At 39.0% G+C, this 17,883-nt stretch overlaps 1 protein-coding gene across 1 annotated transcript; it reads right to left on the bottom strand.

Moving 5' to 3' along the window:
• Window positions 1-1,137: 1,137 nt before the first annotated feature.
• xpnpep2 (X-prolyl aminopeptidase (aminopeptidase P) 2, membrane-bound) lies at window positions 1,138-15,271 on the bottom strand. Its single transcript, XM_036569021.1, has 21 exons — window positions 15,138-15,271; window positions 13,980-14,047; window positions 12,813-12,923; window positions 12,539-12,602; window positions 12,177-12,281; window positions 11,750-11,836; window positions 11,438-11,581; window positions 11,024-11,125; window positions 10,216-10,297; window positions 9,909-10,110; window positions 8,929-9,018; window positions 8,312-8,421; window positions 7,183-7,260; window positions 5,859-5,930; window positions 4,707-4,767; window positions 4,536-4,605; window positions 4,274-4,378; window positions 4,022-4,081; window positions 2,279-2,355; window positions 2,080-2,169; window positions 1,138-1,465 (listed from the first exon to the last, which is right to left on the bottom strand). Exons 1-21 carry the CDS (start codon window positions 15,184-15,186, stop codon window positions 1,277-1,279), a joined length of 2,016 nt encoding a protein of 671 aa, XP_036424914.1. The 5' UTR covers window positions 15,187-15,271; the 3' UTR covers window positions 1,138-1,276.
• Window positions 15,272-17,883: the final 2,612 nt, after the last annotated feature.

Here is a 17,883-nt window from a genome sequence, read left to right as displayed (position 1 = left end):
TAAATTATCAATCAGCAGTGATTGTCAGTGGATCTGACTTTGCACACATTTTGAAAATACAAACACATTCACCACACAGATACATGGCACAGGCACTGTAGCTCTGAAAAAAGATTTCTTTTGCATGTGTCACGGGGTTAAAAATAGGCCTGGCAGCTGCACTGGAAAAGATGAAGAAGTATTTCACTTGGGAGGAATAGACTGCACTAATTTGTGTGCTCATGATCTAAAACTCATTTTCGTGTGAACTGTCAGGGTAGATCCATTGCAAAAATATGCTAAATATCCACAAAAGCTTTCAGTTGCAATTTCTTATTGTGAAGAGGTAAAATGACAGCCTGCACTCAAGCAACTCCACAAGTTTGTGAAAAAGCATTTGATAAGTAGATCTGAGGGTCAACTGAACATGAGCTTCAATGACAGAGTTAAAATAAAAATGTGAAAATTGACTTAAATATTTAAATATTTTCTTTTTTTTGTGTTTTTTTGAGTTTAACATATTAAAAAAAAAATAAAACATAGAATGTAAAATGTGTCATTACATTTTCACAGGCCACATTTTATGTTTTAAATATGTCATATTTAGCAAATAAAGTTTTAAATGTGCAGAATTGTGTTCTCTGTAGAGGATGAGTTCACTTATTATAACCTAGATGATCACCAAAACATGCCCAAAATTTGTATACATGTATGTATTTATAACATAAATAAAAATCTAACGTAATCTCTCTTTAGGGTTTAGTAAAGGTCAGTAAACATTTTTATTATTGCCACGGCTCTTTGGGTCCCCTACAATGATTAAGAACAGAAAACCTGGTGATTTAAAACACGCTTATAATGGAAGCTATCGGGTACTTTCTTCAGCTTCTGCCTATTCTATTATCAGTGTCTTCTGAGTCAACGACTTTCCTGTTCTTTCACTAAGTACAGAGGAATGCATCTAAATGCGACAGCTGAAGGTCAGAAAAACACAGTATTCCACCCACTGAAAGTTTCTTTGGGGGAACAAAGGACAGTTCTTTTATTATTCTAAGGAACCCTTTTGGTGGCTTATTTTTAAGAATGCATTTGTACATTATTTGTAACTCAATATCTGTGATTGGGGAAATGAACTGGTAATGATATTGATATTGAGCTTGTTCACCACTGAAGCTGTAGACCTTCCACAGCAGGTGGTGGGGTGGCCTGGGCAGGGCTGGAGTGGTGGCGGTTGTTTTTTGGACAGGCTTGGAGGAGTGCTTTGGTGTAGATGCACAAGTTCTGCTCTCAGGAGGTTTTACATTAAGGCCATGGGCAGAAGCAGTAGCAGCAGTGAGATGGAGGAGACGACAGCGGAGGCTCCATCTTTTAGGAAGGGCTCTGTATTCTCTATCATCCAATCATACACCTCCGTCAGGCCCTGACTCTTCAGTTCTGGACCCACTTTATCCCGGATGACCCGGTAGTACGAGTCTAGCCACACGAGCTACAGCAAATGGGAACATTACAATTAATAGCCAATAATAGTAATAGGTAATAGCCTACCTCCTATAGTTCTATGGTATAGAACTCATGAAATATTTGTTAGTATCTTACATCACTCACATCAAGTAATACGACCACATCCCTTCCTCATTTTGTTACACAGATTATACACTGCATTACAGTAAGCTTACTTATTCATTGCATATTTACAAGAAAAATCATGCTGCACCCAGCTAGAAACACAAGTTTAACCCCTTAAATTTCCAAGGCTGATCGGTGAGCACAAAGCTTTATTGCACACTTTTATAACCTAAGAATAGCTCCGCCAGTTTGCACTGAAGTCCCTGTAGTTACTGAATAATAAGCCTTTGTATGCAATAAGACTGGGATTTTAACGGGTTAAAAAAGCAGGTACTGCTCAGCTAAGCAAATAAACACATGCCTGTTCAAGAAGCACTCTTCTGCAGATACGCTTGAGATGTATTACCGGGGAAGGATGTGAAGGGGGACTTTCAAAGGAAACTTGCTCTAATTAGCACTAAGCAATCCTTGCACCTACAGTGGCACAAACAATGTTTTACACAACAGCATCATAAGTGGGGGATGTTTCATTACCTGTTCAAGGCTGAGAATTGTAGTGTTAATCAGCTTTCTGTCATACGGGACCAGTGACACAGTTTCGAACGTCAGGTAATTATTACCATGCTGGGAAATAAAAGAAAGAAAATCAGCACCTCTTTAAATTCAACTGTAGTCCTTAAATTAGTTTGTACTTTGTCTATGTAACAGTGAGTCTTCTATGAGCTTCACTTACTTCTGTTTTAATTGGCCTAGTGAGAGCAATATCCTCAATTCTTATTCCAAAATCGTTCTCCTTATAGTAACCCGGTTCTGTATAAGAGGAAAAAATTTCCTTTAGTTTTGACTTAAACATTGTCATTACTGCTCTGAGTCAGCTATAGTGACAATGTTCGTTTGAATCCTTTTTCTTTCTGTGTGTGTGTTTTTTAATACTAAATCTTAGTCTGTTAGGGGCAGGGGATAAACTGGGCCAAAATGCACAAGAATGGCACTGGCTCCTTTGCATTATGTGAAAGGCAAGTAGCTCTTCGCCTGTCATTTCAATAGAACAAATCAATAAAAAAAGTAAAATAAGTTATATTGTATTCTTTGTTTAATCAATTGAACTATTCTATGAAATAAACAGTGTTAAAAGACAACTTCTAAACAACAAAACATGCCCATCACCCCTCCTCTTAAATTTGTTGACCTAAATTTAATTTAAATTTAAATGCAAAAGCAATCTAGGAGGAAACACTCCACATAACCTCTGCGTGAATAGGCGGGGCTAAACTGCTGTAGCCAGAACAGGCAGATAGATCTAAACGCTTGGGTTTTAATGACATCCCAATGACAGTGAATTCAAAACGGACTGTTTTTGCAACTAAGCTTTCCACATACAGACCATTTGGAGTGGGGAGTGAACGGTATGTTTTGAAACTTTAACAATGTGTGACAGTTTGGGGTGTCTATCAGATATTGAACTGTCTCTAGAACTTTAAATATTTTTAAACTCTAGTTTTGGAAATTCTTTTTGTGAATTTTCCTTTGATTTTCCCCTTCTTTATGCAAGTTGATTATCTTGCATCAAATCTTGTAAATATCTTCTTTAGCTATTTTAGATGCACATAAGAAAAGAGGTAGCTAAGGTATGTTTGGGTAGTTGCATGGGTGAATGTTAGTGTCTCTTTGAAGGGCCATATAAGTGACTCTTTTGGGAACAGCTTTTGTTGGGAGGACACAGCTATAACTCATTGGTTTTGAAACTGGAAGGATGGAAAAGTTCAAGTGGCAAAAGTAAAGCGTTGACAAATTAAATACTGATAGATCTGATATTATACTGGGTTGGATGCATCTGTGTATTTTTCTATTAAATATATGTTTGCTGCTTTTTCTTACATTCTTACATTATATAAATGAAAATAAACAAAAAGTGGTTGACTTTTGCACTGTAAAATATTAATAAGGTGAGAAGATCAGAATGTTCAACAGATTTTTGTTCTGTTAACAGACTATTAAAAGTTCAATGAAGTCATTTTTAAAGAAACCAGGTTACTTGATTTTTCAGTTAAAACAGCAAATCATTCTTACAGTGTGTAAATATACAGACTAGTTTTACATTTTTATGATATCAGTGCTGAGAACTCCATATAACACCTTAATTGAGCAACATTGTTCACATGTTATTGGCATTCAGGAAAGACATCTCTCACTTCTCTTAAATGTCACTCTAACCTCTGATTTTGGCCATCATATTTCAAACATTTTCTTTTTTATAAAATATGTTACTGGTAGTGAGTTTTATATATACAAGAAATATTAATGCTACATTATGAGTACTAGCACCTTTATATCCTTTCTTTTTTCCTTTAAGATCAGTTGTTATTCTTTTCAAAAACTCATACTATTCAATTTTTTTATCAATGGATATATAGCACTTTGGAATGAAACTCTTCATATGTAAAATGCTTTTATAAGCCACAATCTAATGTCTTACCAATGGACGTAAACATGCCTTCTTGAAATGGAATATTATTGGACTGAAAGCCAACAGGCCCTATGAAGAAGGATATGAAAACATGTCAGATTATGAGATTGAAGGTGTGAGTGAAGAACAGCTGTTACATCCCTGTTACTACAGCATCACTACAGAGTGCAAATAGCATCACAAACAAACTTCCTCACTGTGAGATCAATTGATACAAGTGAATTGTAACAAAAGAAAAACCCATTAAAGCAGAAGTCCTACATTCGTGAACACCAAAGTAGTTTCCCACACCGTGACCTGTAGCGTGACCGTAATTCAGGCCAGCTTCCCACAGTGCTCTGCGGCCAAGCATCTCGATGTTGACACCTTTGAGAAAAAAAGTGCTGATGAGTCACTTGTGATGCTACTTTAAGGTCAGTGAGTAAAACTGCTGACTAGAGGGAGACCTCTTGTGGGAGAACAGCAGCAGGTTGTGTGCATGTGAGTGTTGGACAGAGAGTGAGAAAAAGACAGAGAGTCTTGCCTTTGGTCCCTGCTGGAAAGATGGTCCTTGAAATTTCAATGTTTCCCTTCAGCACCCTTGTGAAGGCATCCTTTGGAATTAGAATGAACAGAAAAAAGTTATTACCTCCATTTTGGATTGATAATACAGTAGTTCACTTGAAATCTTCTCTAGTCTTTTACTGAACAGTACCTTCTGAAAGGCAGTGGGTTTACCCCAGTGCACAGTGCGGGTAATGTCGGTTGTACCATCGCTGAAACATAAATTTATATGGTTAAGTGACAGTGAGTTGATATTAGAGGTCTGTTACTCAAAATTTCGGGTTTTGGGTCGGGTTTGGGCCGACTTTTTATGTGGAACACTGGGCTTGTGCTGGGCTCACTTTCTAATGAGTGATATATTTTATATATTAGATTTTGCACACACTTCTCTCTTGTGCTCTCTCTCTCTCTCTCTCTCTCTCTCTCTCTCCCATAATATTAGTTGCTTTTAGAATTAGAGTTGCTCAAAGTGTGTTAAGCATATCTGCAGCAGTAATGTGAGTAGCCGCAGTAGTGAGAGGAAGTTTAGTACAGCAGGGTTAACAGTTGATCAGGTGAGCGTGGATGCTATTTCCCGCCAGATACGATCAGCAATTCCACAAAAATTTACAGGTAATAAATACTTTTAGCAGGGATGGATTACTGACTGGGCCTCTGATTGCGAGGGGCCTTGGGGGGGGCCAGAGACCCCTAGGCCCAAGGAGGCTTGAAGACCCGGTCCAGTCCACTGCAGATGCAAAATAAACAAACATATCGAAAACGTAATGACTAAAGAAACAAAATTAAAGCCCCTTAGCCTATACCCTGCCATTACGTTTAAAATGACTTAAAGTCCCTAACCCTAAACATAACTCCAAAGTTATATAGAAATATAACTATGTAGGAAATAATAGGCAACTGCACATTGATTGAGGATGAATTATTCTGTTTACACTGCATTTTTTCAAGTGCTTTTCATCATTATGTTGATCGTCATGTGTCAGATTGGGAGGGGCCTCTAAAGTCGATTGTTGCCAGGGGCCCGCCTCTGGCTGTATTACAGACATACCAGTTAATCCCAGAATGACATTTTTTTGTCGCTCAATTCAAGCACTTAGTAAGAAAGCAAAGCTCAGTAAAAATGTCTCTGCAATAGTCCATCTCTCTTAGTAATAGCGTGGGTTAGAGTTGGGTTTGGTTTTTTTTTTAATTTAACAGTACCAATCGGGACGGGTTCCGTTGGGTTCTGGCCTTCAATTTTATCCAGTGCAGACCTCTAGTTGGTAGTAAGTTTGCAGATCAAAAAATGTAATGTCATACTCACAGGTACTGTCCTCCTGAGTCAACAAGATACATCTCATCCATTCTCAGCTGTCTTGCAGTTTCTTCAGATGGGCTGAAATACAGCACAATAAGAGGAACTTAGCATGCAGATGGGAAGAGAGTATAAAGGCTGAATTATACTTCAGTGTTTTCATATCTGCAAACATGTGGACATCATGCACAGACGTTCACAAGGGTGCCTGCAAACATACTTGCACGTAATGTAAATGTGTGCACTAAGGGGCAGTGTCTAATCCAGAATATACAGAACACATGTTGCGCTTTTCCTCTCTCTCCAGGAATTAATACTTGATCAACTGTTTATGTAATACTTTGAAGAGGGGTCATGTGTTTGCAACGTCGCACCTCTTCTGCCAGCTGATCCTCAAACAACTTGGTTTGATTTAACAATAGCTCTGTGCACCTCATGGCCTCTGAGATCCTGTGTAAGCTATGCTTACCTATGAATTCCTCAGCATCTTGATGCAGACATGCTTGTATGCGTCTTGGCAGAGGTATAAATTAGGATTAAGAAGGACTGGAGAAAGAGGATGCCAGCTGTATTGGTTTTATCTCTGTCCCAGTACTTAAAATTTGTAATGAGGCGGCAGGATTTTAGTGTATTTACATTTCTAAATTGCTAAACAAAGTCTTTTGTGGAACTTTGTTTCCCTGGTCATCTAGTCAGTACTCAGTAAGTGTGCAGTTAAAAGTGTCTTTGTACTTTGAAGTGGGATTTTTTTTAATCTGCATAATTCATAATATTTTTTTTTTGTCTTTGTACTTCAAGCTAAATTGTATGCCATGTCTGTGCTAATGCTAACACTAGCAGGCCACATTTTTGTTTAGATTTGTTCAAAACGGTTATATTTACAGAAGCAACATTATTCCACATTCCAGAAAGGCAAAGGAGAAGGAAAGCTAAAGGCTACATGAGGCTACATTCCAGAGATTTGACTTTTTATTCCCTAGCTCACCTTTTTGGCATCAAGCTACAGGACACTGTTCATCTGAAATGAGACAGTTTAACTAATTTAGCTTTTTTGTTTTTCTGGACTTTTCTCTATTTTGAGTAAGGCTCCAAGCAAGGTTTCTATCTCTCCCCCTTTTCTTCTTCTTAGTGAATAATTGTTTGTCTGCATTAACCTAACATGCACTGTATGTTCAAATTGTCAGTACTTTATTAATACTAATTTAAATGGTGTATTTATATATACATTTATCTTTAGCATGTAGCGCTTGTAGGCCAGGACAGTCGTTCATTGTGTTTCATGCAGGCTTAGTGGGAAAATGGCCTGTAAGGCTTTTAACAATGAATTCCGTACCTGTAATGAGCAAGAGCAGCATTAGGTCCACTTGCAGAAATGGTCTCAAAGCTCGGCCCCCTGCTGTACTTTTGTTTGCTGGTGGGACACAGATAGGGGCACGCATTACAAATCCCTAACCCTAATCACCTATCAGTTCATTCACCAAGCATATTGATGGTACTACAATTGCACAATTCACTTAGAAACATCTACCTTCTACTCTCTGTCCACTTTATGTGGTCAATTTACCTTACAGGTCCATTAAATAGGTATGCAGTTTCACACTGTAGCCCATCTACATATTTTTTCAGCCACTTCCTACTTCTTTCATCACCCTCCTTTTGGAGCACAGGCAGTGGATCATTCTCAGTGAGTGCGGTGCGGTGACACTGACACGGCCCTGGCATGGTAGTGTATGTGTGGTGTTGGTAACAGTGTGACAGGCACAGCAGTGTCACTGTTGGGTTTAAAGTGATCCAGCCAAGACTGGTTCTGTAGTCAGAAAGTGACCTTTGATGAAGGGCTTGGGAATGGTTAATGTAAATTGTGGTGAGCTCTGTGTGAAGATGAGCTACAGTCTCTAACTGTACACTAGGTGGACTTACAAGGCAGGGGTTACTAATGAAGTGACCAGCAATAGAGTGCATATACAAATACGTATATGAAAACATGCAGAAGTTTGAATACACCTGGTCCAATTACACATTCTGTTGATTTTCAAACAAGGTAACAAACTTAAATATGCCATTTGTCAGCAAATTTTAGTGCACAATTTCTAATTATTTGCAGAGATTAACACTTAAAAAAAGAAAACAAACTATAAAATGTGTCATAACTTTCGCAAAAAAGGCCACATTTTAGGTTTTTTATGTTAAATTCAGCAAATAATCAGTAAGTGTCCATTAAAATTTGCTGAAGTGTGTTCCAGTAGAGGATGTGTTCACTTTATTTTCATTTAGAAAATCAACAAAACATGTCAATCAACCAGGGGTGGTGCAAATTTTGCACACAGTGGTATATAAACCTACTTATAAAAAACAAAACTGAGAAAATATGTATCAGAAAGAGTGAAAGCTGGTAGTGAATATGTGAAATATGAGACGTGAAAGGGTTTTTAGATGTTAATGTGGGGCCAACTGTTCCCTACCTGCGACACTCATTGACAAATTCTGCTGCAGTGAGCTCTGTCTCCCTGCCCTCAGGCACAGCTCTTTCCAGGTGGTGTAGGAGCTGCATGACCGCTACTGCGTCCCTTATCTACGACAAGACAGTAAACACACACAGAGCACAATGAGAGAATGAGTACTCATCTTATTCTTGTCAAAAGATACAGTTACCACTGAGTATTAATAAATCTACTAGTATAAGACCATCCAGCTGCCGGGCTGAAGGGGTTTAATTGAATCCGGTCAGTCATGCAGTGTTTCCAGGTCATAAAGCAACAGCATACAGGTGCTCAGCTCATCTTGAAATGGAAAATGGAATTTTGTCTTTATGAGATAAAACGCTCATAAAGAATGTGCTGATGGGATACAGAATACAAGCCACAACATCAATAAAAAGTTTCAGTGCATAAAAAAAAGATTATGTGATAAGAACTGACTGCTGTGGTCAGTGTTCTCCTTTGGTTTTATGGCATGATAAAACATCACTCAATAACTCAGAGATAAGGACAGCTTTGGATATTTTCCTTTGCAGCATGTGAGTCAAGTGTATGAGTGCACCAAATAAGGTGACATGAGGAGTGACTGTATGTTTCCTTACGTGAGCATCTCTAAGGATCTTCTGCTCTGTATCGTCCTTAACCGCTTTAGTGGTCAGCACTGGAGAGTAAGTGCTTTGCAGGAGTTTCTCCTAGAAGAGAAAAGGGTATGTATTTGTATGTGAATGGTTTACCAGGCCTGGCTAGTGATCCATCATAAGAGTCATCAGCTAAGATAAACTTGATGGTGTAGTTCAGTTTGGTGCAAAGTCCAAATAAGTTCAGAATTATTTAAATAAGTATACCTTATGCTAGGATTTCAAGTCACTCTGACATAAGGCCACAATCAGGGATTTCAGAACAACAAAGTAACACTAAATATTAAAAAATGAAGGCTATGTTCATTTTCCAAGGTTGAAGAGGCACAATCACAGCAAAGCTAGTAATGTTTGCCATGAAGGCTTGTGCTGCTAGTCCGAATTTTTTTTTGTTACATTTGTTTATGATGCAGGCAGATCATTCACGCAACGTTATTGATGAGGATGGAATAGGATGTGTACGTCCTGGTCATTTCAGGGCATATTACAGGCAGACTGTACAAGCACATATGTGAAACAGAGATAGAAAGGTTAAATTAGAACTGATCAATTAGGATTGTAATTGACCATGTTGAATAACAACTAGCTATAAAAGTCATTTATGATTTTTTTTGTGGTGCCATGAACTTTTTTTCATGGCAGGAAACTTTTTATTTCCCAAGTTTATTTCCCATCAGACTTGTTAAAAACAGTAAACACAAATGCATATACATGGATTTGATGAGAGTGTAACAAATTTTGATAGTTGTGGCCATCTTAGTGTATAAAAAAGGCAGATTCAAGTATCCCTAAAGTTAAAACATAGTCTAAAACTACAGCACATCCTAAAATTGCAGACACAGAATTACTGGCTCACTGAGTCTGGAATTATTTGATAATCTGCTGTTGTGTGGGTTGCTAGGCCCTGGTCTGACAGCAGCTGTGTAAAATTAGTCAGGTCTTACCTCTGGAGTGATGAGCTCATACAGGGCTTGGTTAGTGTATTCTGTGCCCACCCACACCCTTACACCGGGCTCCTCCAGGTACTCCATCAGCTGTTCGCGAACAGAGTCATAATTAAGCAGCTTCACACAGTGCGAAGTGTCGCAGGAAGAGTTCAAGTACACCCTCAGCTCTTCTGTCACTCTCTCAGTGTGCACAAAGAGCCTTTGAAAGAGGGGCATAGTACTGGTGGTCACAATAAGTTAGTTTGTGCATTTCACTTAAAGGTTTGGAAAAGCAGAAATATGAAAGAAGAAATAGTCAACTTGCCATATCTTATCAAATGTCAGCAGAGTGTAGGAGTAAAAGAATGGGTTGAAGGGGATGTCATTACCACGCAGGTTAAAGAGCCCTGAAATGACAGAAAGCATTCTAATGAAAACATTCACAAGAAGGTCCAAATCATTTATCGGGCATTTCAAATAAGAAGTACCGGAAGGTGTCTCTTACATGCTTGTCTAGTAGGACACTAAAAAAATCTTGCATTGAATTTACTTCAATTGTATACATCATTTGTACATTTTTATATAAACAATTGTGTCCAAAAGTGCTCATCCAATGTTTCTTCTGAAATCAAGGCTGTTCATTTTTTGTTTACCCTTTGCTGCAGGGCTCATCTGGGAGGGCTTTACACTAGATACTGTAACATTGCTGTGAGGATTTGACAACTGTCAGCCACAAGAGCATTAGTGAGGTCAGGTACGTCATCCATAAGGCGTTGAATGAAGCTCCATCACTCCATAGAACTCAGTTCCACTGCTCCTCAGCCCAATGCTGTGAGGCTTCATACCCTTCTTGCCGAGATTTGGCATTGAGCATGGTTATTAATGTGTACATGATGTACAGATTTGAATCAAGTTAATTTAATCCATTCCTTTTTTCAAAGTAGCAAATCCAAGTGATTGGACTTGTGATTTAATCTTGAAGACATTTTGTCACTCATCCAAGGGACTTCATCATACCTGAGATAGGAACTGATGAACATCTTCAAGATTACACCACAGATCCAGTCACCTTGATTTACTGCTAGATGATTCAATGACCTGAGTGACTGAAAACCTTCCCAGATACCACTTACATGCTGTTTCATCCAAAGCTGAGAGCAGGAGAGCAGTGGGCTTGTAAGCGTTGTCCATCATCTGGCCTCGTATCTGGTCCACCTTGTTTTGCCAGGTCCTTTCTGTTGACCCGCATGTAAAACACAGAAAGATACACAAATACTCAGTGCCTTACAAATCTACATAAACTTTACAACCACTCTATTACCTTCCTTTCCATTCAGAATTAAACAGCCCATGAGCGAGTAAATACACCAAATACAACAGCCCTTATCCTTACAGCCATATGCCATTGTTATTACTTTAAGTAATAATGTTCATGGGAGCTTTATAGCCGTTGTGATAAGTGAATGCTTCTCTGTTTTCTGTTTGCAGGTATTTATCAGCAGAGTGATAAGCAGCCGGTGATAGAAGGCTCACACACACACACACACCGATGAATTCATCTGGTAAGCGAGTGAGGCTATCAGGAGGGAGAGACGGTCGCTCGGACCATATTTCATCCACCAGGTTATCAGGGATAGACGTAAGGATCCGTTTAGCTGGAGCCAGCTTGGTGTTGTAGGCAGCAAATGTGTCTGTATTGACAAAGAGCAATGATCCAGTAAGATGTTGTCCTTGGTTACTGGATCAATTAACGTTGAGTACAAATCCATATACAACAACAATATATAAGAAACTAGTGTACTTTGGAAGAGTCTGCTTCATAGTTCTAGGAAGGAGAAAGCCTGTTTGCTGCTACTTACCTACAGAGAAGAGGAATGGATCAAAGCCCACCTCATCTCCCTCCTTTGTTTCTTTGATGAGCCAGTTGGTGATGCTGGAGATAGAGACTGTGTTCCAGTACAGTTAGATCAAATTTATCCTTGCAGCTTTTATTTCATCCTACACACTGTCTCAGGCCTAGCTAAGGGCGAAAATTGTTCCTGATAACAGGACTGATAAACATTACAAATTGTGCCTGATTAACATTAGAAGATGTTATAGAGAAAACAATTCACAAATAAAGTCACCAGCAAATGTTTCCTGACTTTCTAATCTAGTTATCATTATATTAGGACACTTTCCCCTATCCCTCCATATATTTAGTGCATAAAGTAATCCCTGGCACATTCAGATTAGCACACTTTGCTGACTTTGACACACAGTTTCTGTGTCTACCGTTTTACTTGCCATCTCGTTCCAGTTCCCAATTGCAGTCCATCTGGCGCTCTGCTTGAACCCAGTAGCGACTGTCAGTCCATAAGACTGCTTTGTCCTGGGTCACAACTGCCGTACCTTCAGAGAGAAGAAGAGTGCTGTTTATATGTCATTTATAATTCTTTTATCCAAGATATAAAACTCTGTTTGCATTTACTGTTTTAAACACTGTTTGCACTATTAACCCTGTTTGCAAATACGGGTATGAAATTGTACATTACAGCTTCACACAAGGGACAGTTGCTTGGCTCACAGATCAAGACAGCAAGAATCACATCAAAGTATAACTGAGGATGAAAAAATAACATTATATAAAAACCTGCATAGAAACATACCTGCAGAGCCAGAGAAGCCAGACATCCAGGCCAACCTGGCATCGCGAGGGGCAATGTACTCACTCTGCAAGCAAACAACCAAGAAGCCATGCATGAGATCATGCAAAAGAAAGAACAGAGGACAGATGAGGAAAAGAGAGGAAAAGATAGGAATGGAAAGGGAAAAAGGAGATGAAGGGAGACAAAAGGGAAAGGAGAGGAAACAAAAGTAAACTAAAGGGAAGAGAGAGGAAAGGAAAGGAACAAGGAAAATATAGGAGATGAGTTTTGGTACCAGGTGTGCATCTGTTCCAGGTATGATGTAGGCAGAGATATTGTGGGGTTTCATGGCTGCCCTCAGCTGAAGTAGTCTTAAAGTTGTGTTAACAGCTGTTGGAGGGAGATACTGCAAAAAACAGAAATTCACCATCTACATTTGGGAATCAAATAAGACCTTCAATAAACATTTTAAACTATTATTTTTGATTTTTATTATTTTTAGAGATTTTTTAGAGAGTCCTACCTGGAAGTAAAGAATCTCTCTGACCCACAAAGTGGAAACTATTATATGATTCATCATTACACCCTGAGTGACAATTTCAGAGTAAACACTGACACTATACAGTAGAGGAAGGATATTATAACCTGCAGGTCCCTGACATGTAATCTTATTTCATCAGAATGAAAATCAGTGCTCATTTCATCTGTGTTCCATAAAAATATATATATACCTACAGACTTAAGTTTAAACATGTGAGGCATTTTGTACAGTTTCCAGGTTCTGTTGAATACTTTTGTTATTGCTAACATAAAATTATTCAAGAACCACAGCGAATCCCAAAACAAATAAGAGGGTTGTGGTTAGTTGTGTCCAGACCCTTAGAAAATCATGACCCTTTAAAAACCCTTAACAAGCCATGGGCTCGTCAGCAGGCCCAAAGCTCCATTAATTTGCAGTCCCTGTAGCTACTCAATAATAAGCCTGGAATATTACAAGGTTAAACAGAATATCTAATAGGAACAGTAGTACTGTTATTATATTGGTCTATATTTTCCCCTCAAAAGTGACCATTTCAGTAAAAAACCATGAACAGACTTTAGTATTAGCATTAGTCTGTTAGTGCACTGTGTGGATCCACCACCATCTCATTTCTTTTAAATTGCTTTCATTAGACTAGAAACAAACAGCATCGCAGAATGTAGTCTTCGCAGAGTGGAGTGTAAAATGCCCATTCAGTAGCGGAACATCAGAGTGGGAAGACCCCCAACATGGAACAATGTTCTGGAGCTAAAGCCTTCACACTAATCAGTGGAGAGAACCAGTGAAAGGCTGGATTAGGCCTGGAAGCTGTCTGCACTGATCTGATATTTAGTGTGGCCAGCTCGCCACGGTTAAGACAGGCCATGATGATGAGTAGTCGGTAAAGAGACACAGAGATAGAGAGAAAGAGAGAGAGAGTACCGGAGGCACTGCAGAGCAGTTCCTTTCGCTGCCTGCCCCTCCCTCAGCATGTGCTGCATGCCTTTCTCCTGTGATGAAAAGAGGAGAAACACACCAGGGACAGGACTTAGAGACAGCGCAACAGTATCAGTGTTTTCAGTGCTTTTTCAGTAGATGTCAAGAACGGGAGTGAATCCTCTGTAGCTGCTGTGTCCTGATGAGGTACAGTGGGTGGGCTGCAGTTACATTTCCATAAAAACTTGACAACAGTGTTCACAATAAATTTCTAAAGAGGACCAAATTTAATCTATGTAGGCTTTAGCCTATTTTTATTTAATCTGCATGCAAATTACTGCTCATTTTTCCTCAAACATGCAAATCGCTTTACTATCCAAACTGGTTGTCCTAACAGACATTCTAGATATCTAGAGAAAAAAGGCATACTTTCACTAGGCTTCCATATGTTTTGTATTTCTTATTATTTTTAGCCATAACCAAGATATCCTGAGGGAAACCAGGGTTATGGCTAAAGGGCATCTACATAAAATGTCATTCTATCATTACATTTTCCTTATTTCTTATTATGCTTAGCTATAGCCAAGACATACTGAGCAAAAAAATACAGGCATCTAGCGAAAGTGACATACATTCACTACATTTTCCTTATTGTCTTTAATTCTAGGCCATAATTAAGCATGTTGATGACTACACAAAGCTGCAATTTAAACCAGCAGGGAGCACCAGTGGCTTGAAGTCCAGCGAGTCACAGTGTCCCACTCTGACAGCTGCAGAGTTACTCCCAGTCATTAATTACACACAGACCGACACGGTAGATTGAGCCAAGCACATGTCATGGCATAAGAGAAAACACAATCTTGCACATACATGTAAGCACAACCTACAGTCTTGTAAGAAAAAATATGTCAAGCTAGTAAATAAATATCTACCAGCATGCGTACCAATTAGCTTTGAGCGCTGCTGAATAAATCTTCTGCTTAATGGCATGCAAATATATTTTCTTTGAATAAACCACCAGATATGACACAAAACAACAGATGGAGAATTTGAGTGGTGCCTTAATGAAAGCCTTATCCATACTGTGTAGGACTTTTGCTAGCATAATCATGCAAAGATCATTAAAAAACTGCAATTATGCAAACTTTTTTCTCCTTTTTTTACCTTCAAGAGCCACAAGACAGAGAGCCAGAATCCACCCAGAGAAGGTCATTTTGGACCATCTGCTCCAAGCAAATCCACACACAGAGAGGCAGCGGGGCAGGTGTGTGTGTCACTGTGAGTGTATGTGTATATATATATGCAATATCTGACACCACTATCTGAGCTTGGAGGCGTTCTCTGATCAGAATAATACGCAATAGATGAGGGGGCGGAACTTTGGCTCCTTACTCTTGCAATAAAAAGCATGCTTGCTCTTGCAAGAAGGTGCTTTTTTTGCGGACATTTACAATCTCTCTCTCTCTCTCTATGCTGCCCAATTTAATGGCGCCCTCACCCTAGGGGCTTAGCAAAAGCATCTGCAAGTCACGAAGTGAATTCTAGTCAGGCTCTTGTTACATTATACAGGCAAGCAAAAGCTCTAGCACCTCACGACACATGTCCTATACATTCACACTTAAGGCTTTCTTCTACCAGACAATGTACCTGTCAGCCTTTGCAGTGAGTTAATGTATGAACCCAGGGATACAGAACTACTACGTCCAGTCACACGAATACCACCGTCATGATTTGACTACATTTCATAAGAGGCTCTCTCTTATTAACTGATGGACTGAATCTGCAGTATAGCAAATATAGCATAGAAAACTGACGGAACAAAAGGTGCTCCAAAACATCAATTACTCAGGGAAGGATCTAATATTTTGCTTGTATATTTTATGCGGACACCAACAACTTTGATTTCATTTTTTACCCCCTTTCCGCTTATAAAGACATAGAGGACATTTATGTATAAATACATTTATGGGGCAGATTTGCTAAACAAAGTGCTAGTTACCAACAGCCTAAAGACACTTTGTGCTAGTGAGCATGACCAACTTAGCAGCTTATATACTAAATCAAATCAAATTAAATCACGTTTATTGTCACATCACATTTACACAGGTGCGAAGGTGAGTGAAAATGCGTAGCCCCCTTGTAGAATTTAAATACAAAAAAATATATACAAAAAGAAAAACAAGAAATATATATAATATATATAAACACAGACTCTAAATATATACACTTATACACAATATACACTACTTTTGCACTATTTCCAATGTACAGTTGTACAGTAATAAGTTATGAAATAAACCTTATTGAAATGAAATAAAACTATGATATGTACTTTTGTACACATTTCTGTATGTGCAGTTAGTGAGTCTGAGGTAGATAAATAAATGAGATGCAGGTACGCAGGAGATAGAATATTGATATAGAAACCTTCTAGATTATACAAGATATGGATAGAAGATGTACAAGATGTCAATCTATACGTGTAAGTAGAGATTTGCTACATTGAAGGTGCAGTAAGATCAGAGTAAGTGTGTTGAGATGTGGATGAGGTGTGGATTGTCCATGGAGATCATCTTGATGATGATTCAGAGGTGCAGTGACAGACCCACTGACCGATACACCAGCACTACTGGCTGTTCATCAGCCTGATGGCCCGGGGGAAGAAACTGTCTCAGAACCGGCTGGTTCTGGACCTTATGCTTCTGTACCTCCTCCCGCTTGGCAGCTGTGAGAACAGACAGTGGCTTGGGTGGATGGAGTCCTTTAGAATCCTCCTGGTCTTCCTCAGGCAGCGGCTGGTGTATAAATCCAGGAGGTTTGGGAGCTGGACTCCGGTGATGTGCTGGACTGTCTGAACCCCCTCTGCATAGCTTTCCACGCAAATGAACACAGGTCGAAATTACAAAAATGTCAAGCTCAGCGTACCCCCTCCCCCCCCCCGCCATACGGCTGATATGCTTTTTGTATGAAAGCCTGTTTTCACTGTTTTTTTATCCTTCTCTGATTCATTAGGTATAATAATGCCTTATTTTCCTGAGATCTTTAAATTTGTAAGTCAAAACAATGACTAAGTTGAAAAAAAAAATAGTTATCGAGAAAGCACATGATTATTTTGACATCAGGAGTAATTACAAGAGGTTATTTCGAAATAATATATCAGAAAGTCAAGAAAATAAGTATTTACAGTGCATCGAACGCTGTAATATTTTCTTTGTCTCTGAGGAAAGTGGCAGCCATTTTCATGGCGAAAAAGACAGCTTTTCACAGGTGTTAAACAGGGCACTGGAAGGGTTCAGCTGGAAATGGGGTGCATGTGATCTGAACATCTGGTTCTTGCACAAAATGTAGAAGTAGGTTGCAGAAGTTCAACCTGAAGACAGCGAGGACATCAAATCAAAGATCAGGTCCTCTTGACTCTGCTAATGATTAACAGTGTTGCATCAGAGCATTGTTAGTACCCTTAGCACCAAATATGGAGTATAATTTGAACCAACAAATTTGGCAAGCATTCCCATGCATCCCACAGGAATATCCCATGGACATATTATTGCAGAGTGGGAATTTCCCAAGTAAAGTACTTGTTTGCAGATATAAATATGCCCGAGGTCGGACAGGGACTTTCTGAACCAATTGCGAAATGTGTGATCGCTAGTATTGCTGGAATGAAAGACAATCTTAAATCTGATTGTATGTACTGTATTTGTTGCTCTTCATAACATAAGATCCTTATCCTTAAGCTTATTTTAGGTTGGAAATGCAGAATTATTTACCTATCGATTGGTGGAGAATGCACACAGTTAAATGACACCTATTGCATGAATTGTCATTTAAGCCGCGGAAGGAGTTGCAGTTGGCTATGGCTGTGATTTGTCAACAGAAAGCTAGCCTAAGTTTGGGGGACAGGATAGAG

The sequence above is a fragment of the Colossoma macropomum genome, unplaced genomic scaffold (genome assembly GCF_904425465.1).
Source record: "Colossoma macropomum unplaced genomic scaffold, Colossoma_macropomum, whole genome shotgun sequence".
Taxonomy (NCBI): Eukaryota; Metazoa; Chordata; class Actinopteri; order Characiformes; family Serrasalmidae; genus Colossoma; species Colossoma macropomum.
This window is presented reverse-complemented; position numbering and strand designations above follow the sequence as displayed.

Bases quoted from the DNA above. Each gene is read 5' to 3' on its own strand.
- xpnpep2 (XM_036569021.1), bottom strand. From the start codon at position 15,186: ATGACCTTCTCTGGGTGGATTCTGGCTCTCTGTCTTGTGGCTCTTGAA. The intron at 12,924-13,979 runs GTACTCTCTCTC...TGTTTTTTGCAG, and splicing joins ACTGCTCTGCAGTGCCTCCG to TATCTCCCTCCAACAGCTGT. The intron at 11,126-11,437 runs GTGTGTGTGTGT...GCGGGTCAACAG, and splicing joins CTTACCAGATGAATTCATCG to AAAGGACCTGGCAAAACAAG.